The 22255-nt window shown below is 42.4% G+C and overlaps 1 protein-coding gene across 1 annotated transcript in view; it reads right to left on the bottom strand.

Moving 5' to 3' along the window:
- The window catches only part of wwox (WW domain containing oxidoreductase), a 125308-nt gene that overhangs the window by 69275 nt on the left and 33778 nt on the right, over positions 1 to 22255 (bottom strand). The window contains exons 6-8 of the mRNA XM_051382061.1: positions 21955 to 22043; positions 17718 to 17903; positions 13839 to 14103 (exon numbers count right to left, since the gene is read on the bottom strand). Coding sequence (XP_051238021.1) covers positions 13839 to 14103; positions 17718 to 17903; positions 21955 to 22043 — 540 coding nt within the window. The remainder of the gene's footprint in view (positions 1 to 13838; positions 14104 to 17717; positions 17904 to 21954; positions 22044 to 22255) is intronic.

Genomic DNA, 22255 nt, shown 5'->3' with positions numbered 1-22255 from the left:
AAAGAGTTGAGCTTCAACAAATATAGATTTTATACATTTATTACACCTCAGGTCCTGGTGACTTTTGCTGCCCTTTTTACAAAATGTTCAACAAAACACTAAGTTTGTCTTCAAGCATTCACTAAAATAAAAGACTAAATTCATTGTAACACATTTTGAAAAATGTCTACAGACATAGATGTGAGTTGTATGAAGAAAAAACCACATGAAGAGACATGGAAAGAGGAAGAAAGGGAGAGAGAGACAGAGAGAGAGAGAGAGAGAGAGAGAGAGAGAGAGAGAGAGGGAGAGAGAGTGTGTGTGTTTGCCTCTCCTCAGCACTCCAGCCCTGTTGAAAAAGGCAGCCTTTGAAAGAGAACCGACTCTGCAATTATTTCCTTAACAATGGTGTCTCAAACAATACCTGGAGGCAAAGACTTTGCAAAGCCCTCTTCATCCTGGACATTAAATAACCAGCCCAAGTGCTAAATCAATTAGGCTAAACCGGCAGGTGAAGCAGAGGGTGGTTTGTGTTGTTCATTCACAAGTGTAAACCTGATCTTACTCTCCTCTCACTTTTGGGACTTTGTGTTAAAGCATAACTAGGAATCACAAGGAGTTCAATGAAGAGCACCACTAACCTCAGTGCCATTAAGAATCTTACTTCAGTGAGTGGTTCACTGTGCATCTACCTAAAAAGGCCTAGTGCATATGTCACCAGCTAGGAAATGTATTCTACTATTATCAAGTTTAACAGAATGAAAAAAGATTTGAAAATATGTGGGGGGAAATGTGCCTGTTTAAATAAATGCCACATTTTAATCCCATGCATTCAGAAAAGCCTAACAGAGTTGTGACTCAAGAGCAAATGAACCGCAGCTGTCTGTCCCGCAGCTTCAGCACTCACCGATCGCATCTCTCTGCTCAGTGAGTTGAACTACAATGACCCCTACTGGCCTAAAATGGTACTGGGTTAGTGCACTCCTCAGACAAAGAGCTTCCTTATGAACTTGTGGCTTTGCAACATCTCTGGATCTGAAACACAACCATAAGGAGAAATTACCCAAATGTCATTTGCTTTTCCTTCTTCTAACATAAACTGTATTTTCTCTTCCATGCCAAAACTGTCAGTCCAGTTTCTTTTTGTTGTGTTGAGTTTCTTGATTCATCTGCTTTGATTCACTTCCATCTTCAGACCCCAAATTCTTCTCCTCACATCCTCCTTTTTTCCCTCTCTCTGGAGGCCTTGGCACCCTTGGCAGGGTCTCTCCCGCTGGGCCTGTTGGCAGAGCTCTGTCTCTGATTCACCCACAGCGTGCCCTCTGGCTTAACAGGCTGGCACAAGGACACGGAGCAGAGTTGAGAGAGGAGGGCAGGAAGCATGGAGCTACAGACTGATAGAGCTATATATTACTGAGAGAAAGTTAGCGCAGAATAGGTGAGCGGTATGAGTTAAGTTATTTGAGGTGCAGACAACGGTTTTAGGCCTGTGGTTTTTGTGAGCAAGGCAGAAAGTGTCAGCAGGTAATACTCCGTCGGTTTGCACGTGTGTCTAGAGGAGAACGTTAACAGTGAGACACACATGCGGCCTCACCTTGAAGAACCACTGACCCCACACACCTTTATTGCATCTCCAATTAGAGGAGAGGGAGGGAGGAAGGGAGAGATACAGAGAGGGAGAGACAGAAAGAGAGAAAGAAAGAGGGGGAGAGATGTATTTCATAAATGTAGTTCCATAAAGAGCACTGACCCAAATGGCATTCAGTAATTCTTCCCTGTGCCAGAGGAGGTGGGATAATCAGAAACTTCATCAAGCTCACTCCTTCCTTCTCTCCTTCCCTGCGTCTGCAACACCTCCTACTGTCCCACCCTCTGCTGGAATCTCTTAAACAAAAATCGTGTGTAATAACGGCATAACGTATACAGTGCATCCGGAACACGCATCAAAGAACATCCCTCTATCCCCACTTCATCGCTTCATTTTAATTAAACAAGTTTCCTCCACTCACAGTCTCGCCGTCTCTCATCTCTTTGATCTGATCCCAACTAACTCACAGAAAAAGAAACAGTCCATCTCCACTTTGAGAAAGTTGTAAGTGTTTGATTCTTCAGACTTCGAAGCAGCAGTGGTACTGCATTGATTTAACGTACACAAAAAGGCATCAGAGCTTACAGAAAAAAAATTACTGAAAACATAAAAAGAGAATTCCTTTGTCAAGCACTACACTATAACTACAACCCCTTATGGTCCATGTGGGTCTACTGATAAAAGCAGAACAAATTCCTTTTTGAAAGTGTTCAATAAATTCAAATCTGTCTTCATGACAATGTCGGCAATACATATCAAATCTGTCACTGCTGTGTTGAGATGGATATGGGAGGGCAGGAATCTGAAAGAAAATAATACAATTAAAGTGTGTCTCAAGCACCAAGTCCCCATCGATCCATTCGCTCTCTTTTCCAATACACTATGGACTTAACATGGACTTATTCTTTCTTAAGCACAACTGGGACTGCTCCCTCCCCCCCAGGTTCAACACTCACACAATGCTTCAAAAGAACATTTTGTTTATATGTTCAATACCAGAAACATCAATAAAATTATCCAATCATTAATTTCCTATTCAATACAAATTTAATGCAGAGCCACGGAGTAGCCAGCTCATATCCAATGAGGACATCTATCCCCAATCACTCAGCTCTGCGCTTCACACTGTGAACCCACAAAAAAACACACACACACACACACACACACACACACACACACACACACACACACACACACACACAGATATCAATGGGACTGTCCCTAAAACAGCAATTCCTCACAGACTGACTCAATACTGTAGAGAGGGGGAAAGAAGAAAAAGAGCAAATAAGGAGGATGGGAGTGGTACGAGAGGGGGGCGTATTATTTCTTAAGCACAACTGTCAAGGTGAGAGTCTTGACATTGGACGGTCAGGCAGAGCCGACAGAGACACAATTCCTAGCTCTGGTTTACTGTGTATACATTTGGGAAGTCTGGTTTGGTCATACAGGAGTGTGGAACCAGTGGTGGAGGAGGTATGCTCGTTATTCAAGTACAAGTAGCAGTAAAAAAAAAACACTCATTTACAAGTAACATTAGGTAACGGCAAAGTGAACTTGAAGTATCAAACATAAAAACACTCATTATGGAGCAGAACAGATCATATTAAACATTATATATATATATATATATATATATATATATATATATATATATATATATATATATATATTACTGATACGATTAATATGAAAGCAGCATTGTAATGTAGCTGATTATGTTGACTTATTGATTCTGACTTTAAAACGGGAAGTGCACCAATTTTACACAACAAACTTGACTATAATTTTGAAAAATCTGGAGAAAAAAGAAATAAGCTCAATTGAGCCTAAATGATATGACGGTAAAGGGACTGCTCTTATTTATAGCATCTTTCTAGTCTTCTGACCACTCAAAGCACTTAACAATACATGTCACATTCACCCATTCACACACATTCATACACTGATGGCATTCATTGGGACCAATTTGGGGTTCAGTATCTTCCTCGACATGCAGCGGGAGGCAAACCGCCAACCTTCTGATTAGTGGACGACCCACCCTACCTCCTGATCCACAGCAACCCACCCGCCCCTCATCTCTACTGGAGGCTGGTGCCTTGAGGCTAGATTAGTCGCCACTCGCATGTTACAAGAATCTCTGACCAAATTGCTGGTTTGTCTAGTTGCACTGAGACAAGTTGCCAGGTTTTGACAAGGAAGAAGGATGCGTAGGATTTTAAACTGTCTAAACATTGTCGGTCACAGGTTTTGTATTTAAAATCTTCATCTGCAAAGTAACTAGGAACTGCCAGATAAAGGTAGTGGAATAAAAAATACAATATTTCCCTCTGAAATGTAGTATTGTGTAGTAGAAAACAGAAACACTCAATCCCTCAAAACTGTATTTAAGTACAGCACCAGTCCAGTAATAGTAAATGTACATTCCATTACTGCAGGGGACAGGTTTATGCAAGAAGGAACATGAGCGAATGGGGGTTGAGAAAGAAAGAAAGAAAAAACTCTCAATAATAAAATATTTCATACATCATGGTTTCCCTTTGACTTCTGTAAGGAGGCTCTCATGCACTCCAACCAACAAGCTCATTCATGGCAAATTTCAAGATCAATGCCAGGTGCAACAGTTCCATGCTCGATGATAAAATCTATAGCTCTCTGTTGCATGTGATTAGGAAATGCTTGGAAATGCTATCAGTATTGAATATCATACAGGTAGTGAACCCAGCTGAACCCGCAGCTACTATAACCCCCGACATGATATGTATCAGATGGAGCTGTGAGCCGCGTGTCTGCGTTTAACATGTTAGAGCTGGCGAGATGACACGAGAGCCACGGGTTCACAGGTCAAGTAGAGTCAAACCAGGCAGGCGATTGGCTGATCAGGTCTGAGTGTAATGACTAATCAATGGTTGAATGCATTAGTCTAATCTAATGGGCCAGGTGGGAGAGGACAACGCTAGACGCATGGAACACATGATTGAGCACAACATGCAACAGCAATGCAATCAATAACACATAGAGTGGTCTAACCCCAGGGGGGGTCCCCACTACTGGAACGACCTGCTTCACGTGCATTTAGGAGGCGCTCCGTATGCTTTGTGTGTGTAAATATGTATGGTTGGTTGGTTAGGGGAGGACAGAAAAGGAACCAAGCTGTTTTAGTCTGATTGATTGGATTATGAAATGAAATGAGGGAAATCAAAGCCTTTTGTTTCACCCCGGTGAGTAGCTACTGTGTGTTTCTACCCACCTAACGGAGATGGACTAAAATAAAAAAAAGAGTGAAAGAGAAAGTGGTTTAGGTGATTGGGTGCATTAAAAAATGCAAAATACAGGAAATGAATCATCTGTTTATACAATCAGGGGAAGGAGAGGTGTGATTTTTCGTATTTAGGTTTGTCCCAAGAGAAAAGGCGCCCTCCTCTGTGTGTGATTTGACCTTCCAGCATCACTCAGTAATGAGCATTATGTGAACTTGTTTGTGGGTTAAAAGCATTGCTGAGCCCCCAGGTACTAGTCTGTACATTACTGAGGTCATTCACATCTCTAACCCCTATCAGGTGAATGTGTTTTAATGCAGAGTATGTAATGGAGAAAAATTCTATGACTAAAGAAACATAAATCAGACACTGACATTTGTTAAATAAAGAACAAAGCTACCAGAATTAAAGATTTTTTTTAAGTTGTTGAAAATTTACAATAACTATAAAAAGGTGGCATAACATTGATCAACCCGCAAGGAGATCAACCACGAAGAGAGAGAGAGAGAGAGAGAGAGAGAGAGAGAGAGAGAGAGAGAGAGAGGGAGAGAGAGAGATGACAAGTTAGGGACAAGAGCCAGTCAGAGCAGAGGACAGGCCTGGGTCAATACTGGCAGCACATGCTGCTGACACTGCACCGCTCAACACACACACACACACACACACACACACACACACACACACACACACACACACACACACACACACACACACACACACACACACACACACACACACACACACACACACACACGAAAGATAGAAAGACATCAGGCCAATCAGTCAGCTGTCAATATTTCAAGAGGAAGACAGAGAAAAGTTGAGAATGCAAGTATGTGTGTTTGTGAATAAGAGCAAAAGCCAAACAACTGAATAAGGTTTTTGTGTTGCCGGTCCTCTTAAAGGAAAATAATATTAACTACAACAAAAATAATAATAATATTTCACCCTTCTGACAATTCTGACAAGGAACACTCCACTGAAAACATAAAGATCTCAGCACTTAAAGGGTCAGTTCACTGAGATTACAAAAAATAATAATTTCCTTGTTTTGGTTTTATTTGACTAGATATGTTGTTGTGGTTCCACCAAAAAATCCTTTGTGAAAATCTGTGAATGATCCATGGTAACAGGGATTCAGTTTCTGGGGAAAAAACAAGTTTAAATCAGATTTTTCAATGCTGGCTCTGAGCAACACAATCAATTAATCTCCTCATATTCAGGAGGTGGCAGACATTTCACAGAGAGATTTCTCAAAACCTTCAGTTTAACAGTTTGGATTTTTTTCATCGCATATAGTAACAATTAGTTACTAATCAATTAATCGACAGACAGAAAATGAATCAGCAACAATTTTGATAATCAATCAATCATTTAAACGTGAATATCTGGAAGACATCCCCCTTTATCAATGGGGGACTTGTGACAGAGATTTTTTCTTTTACACTTTATTTTATAGACCAAACAATTAATTGATTAATCAAGCCCATAATTGAAAGATTAGTCATTAATGAAGATAACAATTAGTCAAAGTCCTAATCTCATCGCCTTGCTATGCGCGTATATTCATATACATTAAAAATGTGGTTACTATTGTTTTAATATGAGTCCGTGGCCCTGCAATTCATCTCATCTTTATTTATTAAGTGAATGTGTAACTATTTCATCTTTGTGTCTATGAGCATGTGAGAGCACACAGTGTGTCCGTGTGTGTCTGTGATAGGGACCTCTCCTTTGAAATGAATTAGCGTGTGGTGCCTTATTGAGTGAGGTCCAGTGTTTAAGTGAAACTGATGAGAGATGTGTGAGCAGCAAGGACTGGACTATAAGTATGTGGCTGGGGTCACAGGTTAATCCCTATTGATTTACTCCACCGTCTGCATACAGCCACACAGGAAGACAAGGAAGGAGAGGCCTGCCTTACCAGCAATCACAGAACACAAATGCAGGATAGAAATCGCTGCTCACACACACACACCATACACGTAAGTGCACACTCTGGTTACCTGATGTTAAGTAGGGTAAGGACAAGAAAATCAAGTATCATTTAATCTAAATATATAGTTAAACAGCTTCTACTTTAACAGATTGCAGACGATGACCTCCTAGAGATCAATGAGAGATATGGCATTGGCCTTCATTCCCTTTTTCAAAAATGGGTTTTAACATGGGAAACACATGAACATGCAGCCGTATCTGTCAGTGCTGTGACAGATTTACATGCTAACTTCGAACTGTGGAATCACAGCGACAAAGGCCAACACACCAGACAACAGCGTGTTTGATGAGAAACCCAAATAATACCCACACGAAGATATATTTATAAACAAGCTCTTCACAATCTCACCCTAGAGGAGGAAAGGTGAAATATTACATTAATATGAACAACTATTAATAATAACCCCCCTCTTTCTCTCCCCACCTCTTACCCCATCACTCCTTCTCTCTCCATCTCTATCTCCCTCCCTCTCTCTTTCTCTCTCATTCTCTCTCTCTCTCTCTCTCTAATCCTATCATGCGGGCAATAAGTGTATGCACCATGAGCACATTTAATTTCTGCGGTTGGTTTTCAGGGAGCCCAGAGGTGAGCCTTAATAAGGATCAATGGCACTTTATCTGGGACAGCACCCACTTCACAGCATGCAAATTACACAGCAACCCTTAAAAAAAGAAATGGATTTAATTAAAAAATGTAGAACCACGGGCTCTGGAAATTCAATTAAAGGATTTATGCAAAGGTTGGCTAGCTTTTTGTGTTGCAGTTCCTGCTTATATAATGAGCTTTTCATATTAAAAATCAATAGGTAATCTGGGCTAGGGGATCGGCTGCTTATGTACATTTTTGAAATCAATTTGAAAAATAGTCCATCAGCTCCATGTCACAACAAAGAGGGAAAGCAGTGTGTGTGTGTTTGTGTGTTTGTGTGTGTTTTTGTACGTTGATTTGGGGGGCTCAGTGGCAGGAAAGCAGTATGAGTGAATGGTTGAGGAAGAGGCTGATAGGTCACATCTTTCTCCTCTCTGAGGGTCACAGGAGAAAAGCTCTGAAGCTCTAAAGGTAAGAGGGATGGAGGGTAAAGGAGGCAATGTGGAAGAGTAGAGGGTAAGTGAGTAAAGGATGTCTCTCTGGCCAGGTCAGTTTGTGCCTCTTTGGCCTGTTCTGATCCTTTCTATTAGAGAGAGAGTCCCTTGGCAATGAGGGTCTAGCTGGCTCTGACCTGTGGCTCTGGGGTAATTTAGCCCAGACCCAACTCAGACTCAGCCCAGACAGACAACCCAGGCTGGGGAGACGTCCTAATGGCCTCCCTGAGGTGTCTGGAGCTCGAGGAGGAGAGAGGATGTGGTTGAGGTTTTAAGTAACGATTCTTCAAAAAACAAAACTCACAAACAAGACATTTTGCAAAGAGGTGAAGTCAAAACTAACGTGCACTGTGCAAAAATGTATTAATAAAGCAACGTTGTCAACAAGATAACACCAACAAAAAATTCCACCTTTTTTTCCACTCAAAGTTTGTTAAAAAAATTACCTTCTTCAACTTCCTCTCCTTTGAACATGGATATTGTTCATGCCTCCTTCACACTCATGTTGTATAACTGTACGCAGGCAAGAGGGGTGAATGACTGACTGCATACAGTAGCAGACTGTCAGCGTTTGATTGGTTCTTTATTGATCCAGACACGCTCTCCATCACATCAACTCATCCACAATAAACCATTTACACAGTTTCCCTGTGCAATGGACCACATAACCAGGCCTCAGGCCATCTCTGTTCACCCACTGTGTGTGTGTGTGTCTGAGTGTGTGTCTGAGTGTGTGTGTGTGTGTGTGTGTGTGTGTTTTCTTTAATGAAATGGTATCTCCGTGGACAATAATCCCAGTAACAGGATTGGGCAGGAACACACATGTCAATACAGCCAAATGGGATTGTATGCTTTTATCCATCCCCACACCAACACATCTTTCTCCCCTCATGTCTCCCTCTCTCTTGCTCTGTCTCTCTCTCTCTCTCTCTCTCTCTCTCTCTCTCTCTCTCTCTCTCTCTCCTTTTATGTCTCTCTCTCCATCTGTCTCTCTCTCCCATACATAGTGCAGCAGCACAGTAGGGAATGTCTGGCAGGAATATCACATTCATTTTATCTAGTTCTTCAAAAATGATCTAAAACACAGCCTCAAAAGGAAATCGGTGTATCATCAGAGTCTTCTCTATGTGGACCTCATACCAGTTAGCATAATGTGTAATATTCTGTCCACACCACTGAGAGAAACCTACACAGTGTCTCCAGTCAGGCTGGGGCTGACCCCCTCCTGTGTAGCTCCTAATCATCCAAGAAGACTCTATTACAAGGGCCTGGCAGCTCATCTAACCCCACAGAGGAGAAGGGGGGCTGGCGGGTAGATTGGGACCTCTGCTCTTCTTTCTTTCCACATGGTTGAGCACCACACACACACACACACACACACACACACACACACACACACACACACACACACACACACACACAGAGACAGGTTGCCCGGGTGTGCAGCAGAGCCACTGCGTCTATGTGCTACACCAGATAGCAGATAGAGCACCTGACCTTATGTCTGTCTACAGGAGAGAAACTGATAAAGAACACTGAAGTAAAAGTGGCTGCTGTGCTCACATACAGCACCAACCAACCGACCTCACTGTACGTCTGTTATATGGTAATGTCTACGTCGCAGGACCTGTCTCTCGGGTTAACCCCCGAGACGCAGGAGAGAGCTCCTGGTCACAGTAGGCAAGGCTCAGCAGAGGAGGCAGTAGCAGTCCCACTACTCCTGACTGAACAACGGTTTCTCTAATACAACCCTGACTGCTGGTGCCTGGTCAAAAGTTCAGCCTGTGCATATGTAAAAAGGTGGCCTGGTGCCCGAGGCAGGATCCTGGGTAAAATAATCACGCTAAAACGCTAAGAAGCATGGGACTAGGCGAGAGCGCTGATGAAACCAGCCCCTGGGGGAAGTGAGGTGTCTGATTGGACCAGTGGAGCCTCTTAGGCCTGTGCCCACAACACCTCCCTCCATTCTTTCTATCCATTATAGTGGATGATGAGGTACTGGAGCTACTGCCCACACTGATCTCCATTCAGCTCAGCACTGTCTGCGCCTATAGTTAAGGTATAGATTAGATGAGTATAGGCTGAGCACAGCTGCTCAGAGCCTGAGGGTACACTGATCTTGAGGGAGCAATCAGTCAGTCAACAAAATGTCACAGGGTCAGCGTTACAGCGTGACAGGACGGTGACAACTTCACAAAGGTTACAGCCCAACTAATAACTGCAACAGTCACTGAAATTCATTCTGTGCTGTTTAAATGTGAGTCCAGCCTGAGTTTTGATTCAAAGTATTACTGTTCAACAAGCCTACGTACATTGTCAAAGGCCCGAAATCCTATCCTAAAATACTATCCTAGATCAAATTAATCAACCAAAATCTGTGTCAATCAAATTCTGAGCGTTAAACAGAACCGTGATAACGACTGCCTCTCTCGCTCTCCCTTAGTCTCACTCTCTAACACACACACACACACACACACATATACTATACATCCAGGCACATACACAAACAGTACACACCACTGCAGGCCAGATCATTCAATGCTGATAATCACACCAAAGGACACAGGGAAAACTCCCACTCTAAACACGCTGAATTAAAGAAACAGGAGTTACAGGCCTGGTCGCACAATCTCTGATAAGTAGATCAAGGCACGGGGAGGGGAACATGATGTTAGTGAGAGATAGTTTGGCTGATTAAAATGTCATGGCTCTTTATAGATGCCTTTCTCAACTCAGCAAAATGGAATCAGCTCTGTACATCAATAGCAGAGTGGGCTGTGCTTCCTGCTAATAAAATAGTTTCTTTCCCTTAAGTAGAATCCACAACACAAAGAATTCAAAACTGAGTCAAAATATATTTTGGTAATACGCAAGAGAAATACAGTAGCAAAAAGATAAAAGTGAAGGGTAAAAGTGAAGAGCTGATAAAAATAAGAGAGCATGAAACACAATTAATGAGGGAGGAAAGCACAAACTTGATTGGATGACCAAGTATGGAGCTTATGGCCTGACGTGACATTTCCTCGCCTTTACTACAACAATCAAATTAAAGATTTAGGACCACATGTAGCTCCAGGTGTTTCAGCAGTCTCCATATTGTGAATTCATGTGTGTGCTCGTCCATGTGCGTGCGTCTCCTCGTGTAGCACAACTGTATATCACTCCACCTGTGCTGCTATAAATCAAACCTGTGTTTTAAATGAGAGGCTGGTTATTTGCGCAAGAACACACACGGGGCTTTGTGATTGTTTTTTGGAGTCGACATTCTGCTTGTGTTTGCATCCCAGAACAATCTCCACGGATCCCGCAAGCGTACGCAAGCAATTAAAGCGATACCATCTTCATATCCCTGCAACCAATAACTGAAATAATATCACTGTTTTATTAAGCCCTTAATGTGGGGGCAGAAGGAGTGAGGAGAGGGATTTTAAAGAGGATACACTTTCAGGGGCCTTATCAACCCCAGATTTAAATAAGAGCAAATGCTCAGCTTAAGGGTGTGCCTCTGTATCTGTGTGTCTGTGTATGTGTGTGTGTGTGTGTGTGTGTGTGTGTGTGTGTGTGTGTGTGGCCTTTATCAGACATGAGTTTTGGCTAATCGCTGTGTCAGCACACCAGAATTTAATTACTAGCTCTACCTTTGTCCTTTAATATTTACTAACATCTACACTACGTTTAATTAACCACATGTAGAAAAGCCATAGCCCGATTGTGGAGGAGAAACCACTCTGCTAATTGCATCTGTGTGCTCACATCCAAAAACATCAACACCCTTCCCTTAGACACACCAAGAACACAGACGTGCCACCCACGCCAGGGTACACTTCTAAATCATCTGTTTAAAAAACATGTTTAACAAATTTTGGTCCAGCTAAAATTGACACAGACCACATTTGGAGATTGAAACAAGACAGCAAGTGATGAAAAGGAGCTAAGAAAAATGTTACAGAAGGTAAGGAGGGAGGGGGGAGAAAGAGTGTTTTGTGACAGAAATAGTCAAATTGAGGAAATGTTCAGCTTGGCATTTTGTGAAAGGTGCTGAGGAGCGGTTCCTCTCATCTCTCATCCAATGTCAGAAGGAAGAGAGACAAATGACGGCCCGAGGCCTTGTGTCTGTCAAACATGATGGATCAGAATGACGCTTCACTAAAACTCCAACACGCTGCCTTTCAACACATCACATTTTCCCTTCAGTGCAAACACTAAATTGATAAAGTATGAAGAGCAGCTAATGGAAAGATGTAATAGTCAAACTAAAGCATATATTAGGAGACTATGGAGCCTAAAGGGTAGAGTGCTGCTATCAATTGAAAAGTCTTAAAGAGCAAAGGACACAACTTAGCCTAAAATAAATCACAGTGTTGGATTTTATCGTTCATACCCAAAGTGTGTGAGGAAATTAACCTCAGGCACCTAACATCACCTTATAGGCACACACATGTGCCACGAATACTCTCATGGAGTGATTTATTGCACACCCCCACTCACCCCTGACACTCTCACAACAGTTGCCACTCTGAGCTGTACTAGATGTTACTGCCTTGAGCGGAAACTTTAGCAGGAAGTTGACTGATATATTATGATCGAACTGGGTGCCACTGACAAAAAAAGTTACAGTTATATCGGATGGTAGTGGCCCATCATAGACATACGTATCGGTATTGGCATATATGTTTTCCAATAAGCGGCGGTATGAAAAACCTTCCTTCGTAGGGTTTGAGTTCCTCAAAGTGCTCCTTCCACCATCTGACAATATCCCGAGTTATGGTTAGCAGTTCTCCTCCACTGCTGAGAGCAGCTTGGACAAGACATTCTGCTGTGATCAGATAATACAACTACTGTTGATGAAGTTGATCATCAATCTTTCTTCTAGTACCAGCTACACTAACGAACTACGTTATACTAAAAACAATTACTATTCAGTTCATAGATACACACAGAAATCAGAAGAAAACTACAAACCAATACTGTTCACGCGGGGGTATCTATCAATTTGACCAGCTCCTGTCTCTCTGGGTACCTCCTTACAAGAGGAAGGTACAGTTCTGTGTGCAGGGACAGCACATAATGGATACAGCTGTATTTTCTGCACCACCTTCGACTCCTTCCCCACCAGAGAATGATATTCCATGTTCCAAGGTCTGAGACCCTACCAAGAGCAAAGAGCCCAAAACACAGCTTCCAGGGTCACAAGGGCATGATAACTCCCAGTCAATTCTCTGAGGGGAACTGGTTTTATTGTCGTTTTAAAATGTAACTGGTAAACAGATTAAAAACCACAGGTCCCTCTGGCACAGCACCTGGCTTCCTCTCTTTGTATCTCTCAAAGACAGACTGTGAAGACACAATGTCTTTACTGTATCTCCGCTCTCAGACAGGTCTTTAGTCAGACTGCTAATATGACTCAGAGCTTAAGATAATGCATCTGAAAATAGCTGGCAATAGGTTGTCCTGATGGGAATGGGATACATGGTAAAAACACATTTGACAGAGAGCTTATTATCTTAGTACTCAGAGTACATGACTGCATACCAGTAGAGACTTGAGTTTGTGCAGTGCATTTACTGTAACCTAATAGTCACAGTACACAGGATCTGGAATATCGCCTACCCTTGTGAGAGGATAGGGGAACCGCCTCTCAGAGTTAAATAAACAGTGACAGGAGGAAGAGGAAAACAAACCACAGAATATCTCTCTATCTGTGAAACCCAGACTCTCTCCCTGAGCCCTCAGCACTCAGCAGATCAACCCCTCTCCATCCTTTTCCTCTCCACTCTCACAGGAACGTGCCAAGACAAATATATAGGCTGAGTAAGGGACACATAAGAGTTGTCAAAAGTCAACCAATCCATTCTGGTAGCCATTTGGTTCTACAGTTTGTGCAGTCACAAGGTTATATAACACTTTTTCAAACTTGTTTTCTCCCTTACCATGGACTTGGTGAAAGGTCTGGCCAGCGTGAAGAGAAAGGTCATCAGCCACCAGCTCTGGTGAATAGAGGTGTACATCATGTTCCCAGGATGCACTGCGTTGGACGTGACTCCATGAGGTGAGAGGCGGCGGTGGAGCTCGTTGCTGAAGAGGATGTTACAGAGTTTGGCCCGATTGTAAGCCAGCATGGACCAGTACTCCTTCTTTGAGGGAGACAGCAGGGCCAAGTCCACCTTGCCACATGAGTCTAACAGGTCTGTGAACCTGAAACACAGTCCAGATCAAGAATAGTTAAGAGTGTGAGTGTGTGTCTGTGTGTGTCTGCTTTCAACTGCCAGATGTGAGGTGCTGGCTGCATACAAATCAAAGACGTGACATGATGTTCTTTAATTGCCTCCGACAGAGCTGTTAAACTCCAGATGTTTGACAAGGCCCCTTAAACATTACACTACTCGTTGTGTTATTATGCAGTCACACAATAACATCACAATACACGGCATGAAAACTACACTCCCTGTGTGTCCTGTGTGTGTGTGTGTGTGTGTGTGTGTGAGTGAGAGAGAGAGAGAGAGAGAGAGATAGGCTCCAAACTGGTGGAACACATCCTACATATTAATCCAGTCATTAGAAAACAACCAATCAAAATGTCACCTGGTTTCCTTGTTGTGATTTTACAAGCTTGCTGCCTCTTGTTTACTGTCGCCTTCCGCAACATCCTTGCTTGGCTAAATTACAACATCTGCAGGCTTTTCATTTCATGTGCCGCAACTTCATAACTACTTTAGCAAGTAGAGGTTGATAAATCAATTGCCTGAGCACCAAATGTAATTTTTTATTTTTATTTTTTTCAAAATGTGTGTTACACATTACACTGAAGTTGTGCCTAGTTACAACTGAATGCGGTTTTACAGTGGTACTGCAATAAATGAATTACCCTGCCGGATTCACAGAAACGTACATAATAAAATATAGAGATTCTGTACATAAAGGTATGTATAAGCCAGAGCTGCAGCTTAGATCTATCAGGGGTAATTTCATTAAGGATATTATCTACCCTTGTTTGACCAGATCTGATGCAGTACTAGGGCAAAATAAACCTGTATTGGGCCAATTCCACAGTAAGCCCCTGTGGTGGAAACTGATAAAGTGTCCAGCCATTACCCGTGTGTCCATCTCTCCCACCCTTGTCCCTTATAGGTCAATGCTTTACCAGAGGACAAGGGGCTTAGGGAATACAATATGCTAGCAGGTCAGGGGTCACACACTGCTTGTGAGGGGAGGCTAAGTGAATAAATGGGGAAATCAGCGGAAACTGAAAATAACACAAACAAAAAAGGGAGCGACTTCAATAGATGTAATATAGGTCTGGAATGAGGTGGACAGAATGGAAGATGTAATATGAGATATTGTCTATTTCCACTCCTTCTTTCCCTCCCTCTAGTCTGTGTCAGTGTGTAACTGACTCTCTCTGGTCCTGCCTAAGCCCTCTTTGAAGGGGTTAAAGCCACTGCTGCTTGTAGAGGAGAGAAGGAAAGGTGAGTGTACGTGTTGGGGAGGCAGGAAAAGGAGAGAGGGAGCTGTAGGGCAAAGAGCAGAGAGAATACCTGACCATTCTTGTCCTTGGAATATAAATCGCACACATTTTGCCGTTTCCAATAGCAGCCTGTGTTTTTTACGCCACTGAAACTTGTGTGAATTCACTGTTGTTACTGTGCAGGCAAGTCTTGCATCAATCAAATGCTGTCAATACTCCCTTCGTGACATGCTTTTTTTCAATAAGCTTTTTCCTGTTCTCTCTTCCTCTTACTTGTCCTGCAGCATGTAATAGCAGTGTGACCCCAAGCGAATTTGAGTGTCAAACCATCCCCTTTGCTGCTCCTGTCCTGTCATGCATGGTAGTCTGTATAACATAACTCATATGAGGGCCCCTGTAATAGTGCTGCTGTTTGATCTGCTAGAATAACTCTGCGTATGTTCTCCTTGTCTCAGGTCACTCTGCCGAGCTCCAATCAATCACTATGCTTGGCCGTCTGACTGACTGAAGCCAGGATCAATGTCGCACACACACACTGACTCTGAAACACATGGCTCAGGGCTTGGGCTCACAGATCACTGCAAGACATCATGCTTGTCTACTGTATGACAGGAAAAACAGACGCGTATGGAGTGGAGTTGCTTGACAAAAGGATAGACTTGAAAAACAATGGCAGAAGGAGGGAAAAGAAGACAGAAAGGGGCTGAGTCAGGGGGTCAGACAGAAAGGAACAGATACTTGATCAAAGTAAATTTTAGCTGAGAAGTCCATCCATCATGTTGATGATACGTTTAATTCATAGTGACAGCGTGTGGAGGGAAATGAGTTTCCAGTGAGTGAGGCTGTCATGTTTGACAATATGCATTAAGTCTGATATATCAGTTTGTAGTGAAAACTAGCCAATGTAGCGGCTATAACTGCATGACTGGAGTCGAAGAGTTGTTGGACTATACAGGGTAGTTTTGAGATATTACTACTTAACATCTATCAGTGCGACTTAAATATGGCTTAACTGTGAATGTTTGGAACACAGGGCAAACAACAGTGTGGAAGGTCAGAACAAGTTGACATCAAAATGTTAACCTGTGATCACATCACCTTTTCACTGTCAAGTAAAGCCGTGCTATTATGAAAGAATACGTTATCGAACAGTGGTTTTCAGACTGGGGTCTGGGTACCAACAAGGGTCCTTCAGTGGGTTGTAAGGGGTCCCCCAGGAGAACTTTTATCCTATTTTTGGGACAATGGAAGAATGAGGAAAAAAATAGAGTTGGCTGTTTCAACTGATCATTGATTGACTATGAAGATTGTATAATCATCAAATGTAAAAATTTAAAAAATGACTCTGGAGGGATTCCTTGAGACAAATCCTCTGATATTGGGTGTTGGTGGTAGCCATTGTGGGGGTCCTTGACATTAAAAGGTTTGGAAACCCAAGCTGAAGATGCCAGAAGAGGACTGTGCTGTAGCTAAACTGTAAAAACAACAGTGTTTACTTTACAACCAGGTCAGTTTACTGGAGGGTTAACTAGGTTAATGGTTTATATCACTAAGATTAGCAATGATCACAAATTACCGCGGGATGTCATTGTTCAAGATTTCATCCTGACATTGCTCAGTTCATGTCTGTCTATGGTTTCCCACTGCAGCTTATCTCAAATATAGGGAACTAATTTGACAATTTTTTGAACATGTGTTTTGTCAACCATAAATCATTATCAGTAAAACATCCTTATCCTAATCCCTCCAAACCCAGAGACATAAGAAAGGCATACAACATGATCTGCTCTGACAAGGTAAAGGAAGATTAACTCAAAACTGAAAATAAAAGGTAATTTAAGGTAACCACAGGCAATGTGGCACAAGTATCAGGCATGTTTTTTATACATGTTGCATAAAACTAGTTCTGCGTGAGTTAAAGGTACCCTGAGAAGTTTTTGGTTGTTGTTTTTTTTTACCTCTAGTAGCGCTATAAGCTGTTTATTTTCACCACTTTGCTAATATTTTTTGAGGAAGGAAATGCATTCAACATGTTTGTTAGACCTCAAGGATACAGACAGTGAGTCCACAGGGTACCTTTACATTTACTAAAATGTATTAATGTACAAAATTGGCCCCAATTTTTTTTTTTGCACATTCAACATTATTAAGAATTAATTATGACAATATGCATTCTGTCTCCAAGAACGCACAGGTCGTGGTTATTATTTATGGAAACAGACAAAAAAAACATTAAATCTTACCGTATATGCTTCATTTTAATAGCCTTCTCTTGAGACCATGTAATAACAGACTAGACAACTAGGGGAAAAAACTGTTTTTACATGCCTAGCTTATATTTTACCTGTGGGACTCAGAGGATACCACCACAACACGGGCGGGGGCTGAGCAACGCAGCACGTCCTGTAGGCACTGGACAAGCAGGAAGTGACCTAGATGGCAGATCTGGAAGGTGGACTCCAGGCCATCCTCCGTAAAGCTCCAGGGCTGAGTGCACACTGCTGCATTGCATACCAGAACGTGCAAGGGCCTATGGGGGGAGAGGAAGGCAGAAAATAAAACATGTTTGATTGGTTATTGATTACAAGTGAAAACAAAGAAGACACAGCTGCATAAAAACTGGATTTTCATACCATATTAGGCTGAAGAAGAGGTAAGGAGAGACAGGGAGCAGGAATAAAAAAAAGATGAGGGAATAGTGAGAAGCGAAGGCAGAGAAAGGAAACAGGGTGTCTTATTCCAGTGAGTGGAAGACTTTAGAGGTCTACAGAGACAGAGCATCAGTAATGCTGATATGATACAGAGGTTTCCAGTGCAACTCCCCATGGCTCGACAGGTACTGTAGATACCGAATACAGCTGGCGGGAATCCAGGAGCAACAACACATTGAAAAGCAATCTCAAACCGTTTCAACACACAAGGGTGGTGGAAGTAATGGGTGTTGATACTGTGTAACTACTCTGAGTAACCAAACCCACCAACACATCGACTCAGAAAGGCTGAGCAGAAGAGTGCAGATCAAAAGAAAATACATACACAAGTCACGATATAAACAACAATGACTTTATTCAGGGGGCCAGTAAGAAATAAAGCTTGTAGACTTTGTGCGGGTGAGTGTTTAACAATCCCTGCTCGCGTGCCAGTGAATGGAGATTGCTGGATTGGTCAGAGCAGCGAGAGATCCTTGTCGGTGACAGCGTCGCTCCAGCGAGCTCGAAACCACAGTAACACAGCCGAACAATCCAAACACACCCCACCAATTTTTAATTTCTTCCATTAGAATTAATTATGAGGCCGAAGGCAATTTGTGTACCCTGTGTTTAAGACTGCCTACTGGATTAATTAAAAACTGGATGCTGGAAAATTAATGTGTGAATTGTTATGCCTTTCTATAATGAGCCATCCCATGCTATTACATAGGAGTGTACTGTACGATCACCTTCAGGCCTACGAACACACAAGGTTCATTAAAGAGCACAAACCTAGTCACAAGTCAACTTAAAGAATGCAGACCTCAGCACATTATAAACAGAGCACACACTAGCAGCGAGATATTCAAATTTTCACCCAAGACACAAAAAAGTTACGAAAGCCTGATTTAATGGCTTGGTAGAAAAAAACACCCATCTGTAAATAAATGACCTTCTGGACCTTCACTTAAACCTGATAAAACAAGATAGAGTGGTAAAACACTGCAGTCGCTGTGATGTCAAGTTCTGCTCTGAAATTGCTCTCACCTTAAAAGCAGACAAAACACGTTTTGTTGTTTTTGGCCCAGTGTTCCCCTGTCTAATAGAGTGTGAAGTACAGTAACATTGTGTTATACAACACAAAACTCTTGGGTCTGTCATCAATGTACTGACTAGGGGCTGCACAATAACACCACAGGCATGAACTCTCGACCTAACTTTTAAACTTTTCACTGTAAGCTGTTGTTTTAAACTAATCCTTTTATCAGTTACACCTCCTAAAATCTAAATTTAGTTTGTGTCCTATTTTCTGACTTTACTATAAAGACAAACCTCATTATGTCACTCAAAGTATATCACAAATTTGTGATCAAAAACTGCAATAAGCAACTTTTGGCCAGTAGAGCGATTTCCCCCACGCAGCTCAGATGTGCCTCTGGTGAGTCTGCTTGTAATGTAAAAGGCCTGTTAATTCAACTGCCCACCAGTTAGTCCCTCTCTCATAAGCGCAGGTCTAATGAATGTCTTTAATAGGCCTATTGCCGCATACCACAGTCCCTCTTTCCACATTAAGACCTCACACAACACTGTGTGCACTGTGCAATCTCAGCGCTGGTCAAACGAGGGTGTTAAGTACCAAACAGGGAGACATCAGTTTATATATTTACTTTAAATAACCCCCTTGGGTATGACCCCTGACCTCTATGATAATGGGGGCCAGCAGGAAGAGATTGCCTGTGTGAACTGGACTCAGACTACTGGTCATTAACACTGCATTTTATTGGCAACTGGCACTGGCAACACACATATAGATATGTGTGCACCACTTATCCTAATCCATATCCAAACTCACACACCTGAACTGCATACCTTTAAGGGTGCAAAGACCCCACAATATGACAGTGTTATGGTCACCATAATGCAAAGGAATGGAAGAATGGAAAACTAATGTAATCTGCCTTGCATTTATCTACACAGACCACCTATTACACATAATATGTTTCAAATTACAACAGGATAAATGCAGGGAAAAAAATCACAGGTGAAAACAAATTGCATGTGTTAATTACGGACCGTTCAGTAGAAATTGTATTAGGGGCATTCTGTCAGCGCTGTCCTCCATCAATTACATCCCGATGAAATTGCACTGCATTCAACAATATCAATATCCAGGTAATTTCATTTCAAAGGACAGGCAATTAAAGCAGAATCGGGGTCAATGGAACACAAAGCAGCGTGAAAGCCACTGACTAAAGCACTTAAAAGCAAGGGAGTGAGAAACGAGAGAAGGAAAAGAAAAAGACTCTGATTACATTTCACCTGTCAATGACACGCTGCAGGAGCATTATTGTGTGTGTGTGTGTGTGTGTGTGTGTGTGTGTGTGTGTGTGTGTGTGTGTGTGTGTGTGTGTCTGTTTGTCTCCATGTGTTTACAAAACTGCGTGTGTACGCGACTGCACACAGAATCGTCTGTGTGCAGTTGGTGCATGTATGCACATATGCGTGCGCGTTGTGTGTGTGCGCGCTCCTGTGTGTGTTATGCCTGAAGACATACGTGCAGTAATAGAGTGGTGGTAGACTCAGACAGCTGCCCAGTGCCATTCACAGCTCAGAGCTCCCAGCCTCCACTCTGCTCTGTTCGCCTTCTGATGAGAATTAATGTACTCTGACGTCCCCTGGGACTCCCCCACTCCCCCCCAACAGCACAGCTAATGAAGAAATACAACCTTGCCAAAATACTGAGGTAGAGAGAGAGCGACACAGACAGAGAAAGACTGAGAGACAACATGAGAGAGAGAGAGAGAGAGAGAGAGAGAGAGATGAACAAATTGCAAAAAAGGGATATGCAAAAAACAAAACCAGGAGAGGAATTCTGGGGACAGTAGGGTTAAAGGGAGGTCAGTGTACTTCAGTGTGCAGATAGGAAGGTGCATGTAAGAGATGGGTGGGAACTATAGGACACAGAGTGAGGGAAGCCACCGTAAGGTTTTGGCTGTGACCCAAGACACGTGTCCTGGATGGCCATACCCTGCCCCAGGGCTGCTACGGGCAATGACTGCCCTGCCTCTCCCCAAGGGGCTCCCCTGACACCCCCACACAGGCAAACACACACACACACTCACACACTCCTCTGCCTAGAGGCCTGCTGTTGGATGAGCAATATGGATGACAGAATACATGACCCCAAAATAGCAACTGCGCGACCGACCAGGGGACGCAAAACACATGCTGTAAACGCTGACCACCACAAAATAAGTGCCATAAAGTCTGGTACTCTGTTCGACCAATGTCAAGCAAATCGACACAAATACACACACTTATTCCTGGGGCCTTGTCCATATGGCGTCCATCAGTAATGGTTTAATGTCCTTCAGTCAGTATGGTGTATGCTGGAAGTAACAGTGATGAATACAGTGATGGGCCTAAATGAAAGACACTGTTTAGTCCTCTAACCTGTTTCTTAATTCCCATGTTTCCTTTTCTTTCTCTCTTTCTGAGTAAGTGGAAAGAAAAAATCTTTACAGTTGAAATGGGACTGAGGGCTACCAACTGAGAGACTGTGGTATGATTTGTTAGTTGGGCGTGCTGATGCACATTGAATTCACAAATCATTTTTAGGACCAGCTCCGTGCCCATTTTTTCACAACTCCCTTGTCTTTTGATTGTCTTTTAGATTCAAATTGATCCAAAAAGGTTATTTTTTAAACCTGTGAGCTTCAATATTTGTTAGTGGCTGCCAGTAGAGAATGTAGAAAACGTACATTTCTCAATGTTTTAAGTCTACTCTTACTAATTACAAACCTTTTGGTAAATGATCTAAAGAATGGCAGATAATATCAGAGACATTAGGAAATCCTGCGTAGAAAAATGAATATTTTTGTTTATACTCACAGTTTCCTGGCCTTGAAAGACTCTGCAAACTCTCTGACACTGCGGAGAGAGGCGAGGTCGCACATCATGGCTTCTACTCTTGCTTTGTGCTGTAGAGACAAGAAACACAAAAGTACGATTGTAATAACCAGCAGCAACAGTAAAGCAACAGGGTCACCACCATTAGTAATGTTTGATGGTCACCTTCAGCAAAAAATAAATAAAATAAAATGTCCAGGTTCAAATTACCAAAAAGCTGTGCTATTTCCATATTTCAAAATGCAATTAAACAGGTCTCCCCAATAAAAATAAGATTGAATGG

This window comes from Dicentrarchus labrax, unplaced genomic scaffold (genome assembly GCF_905237075.1).
Source record: "Dicentrarchus labrax unplaced genomic scaffold, dlabrax2021, whole genome shotgun sequence".
NCBI lineage: Eukaryota > Metazoa > Chordata > Actinopteri > Moronidae > Dicentrarchus > Dicentrarchus labrax.
Note: the sequence above shows the minus strand (reverse complement) of the source record. Positions and strands in the feature narration are given on the sequence as shown.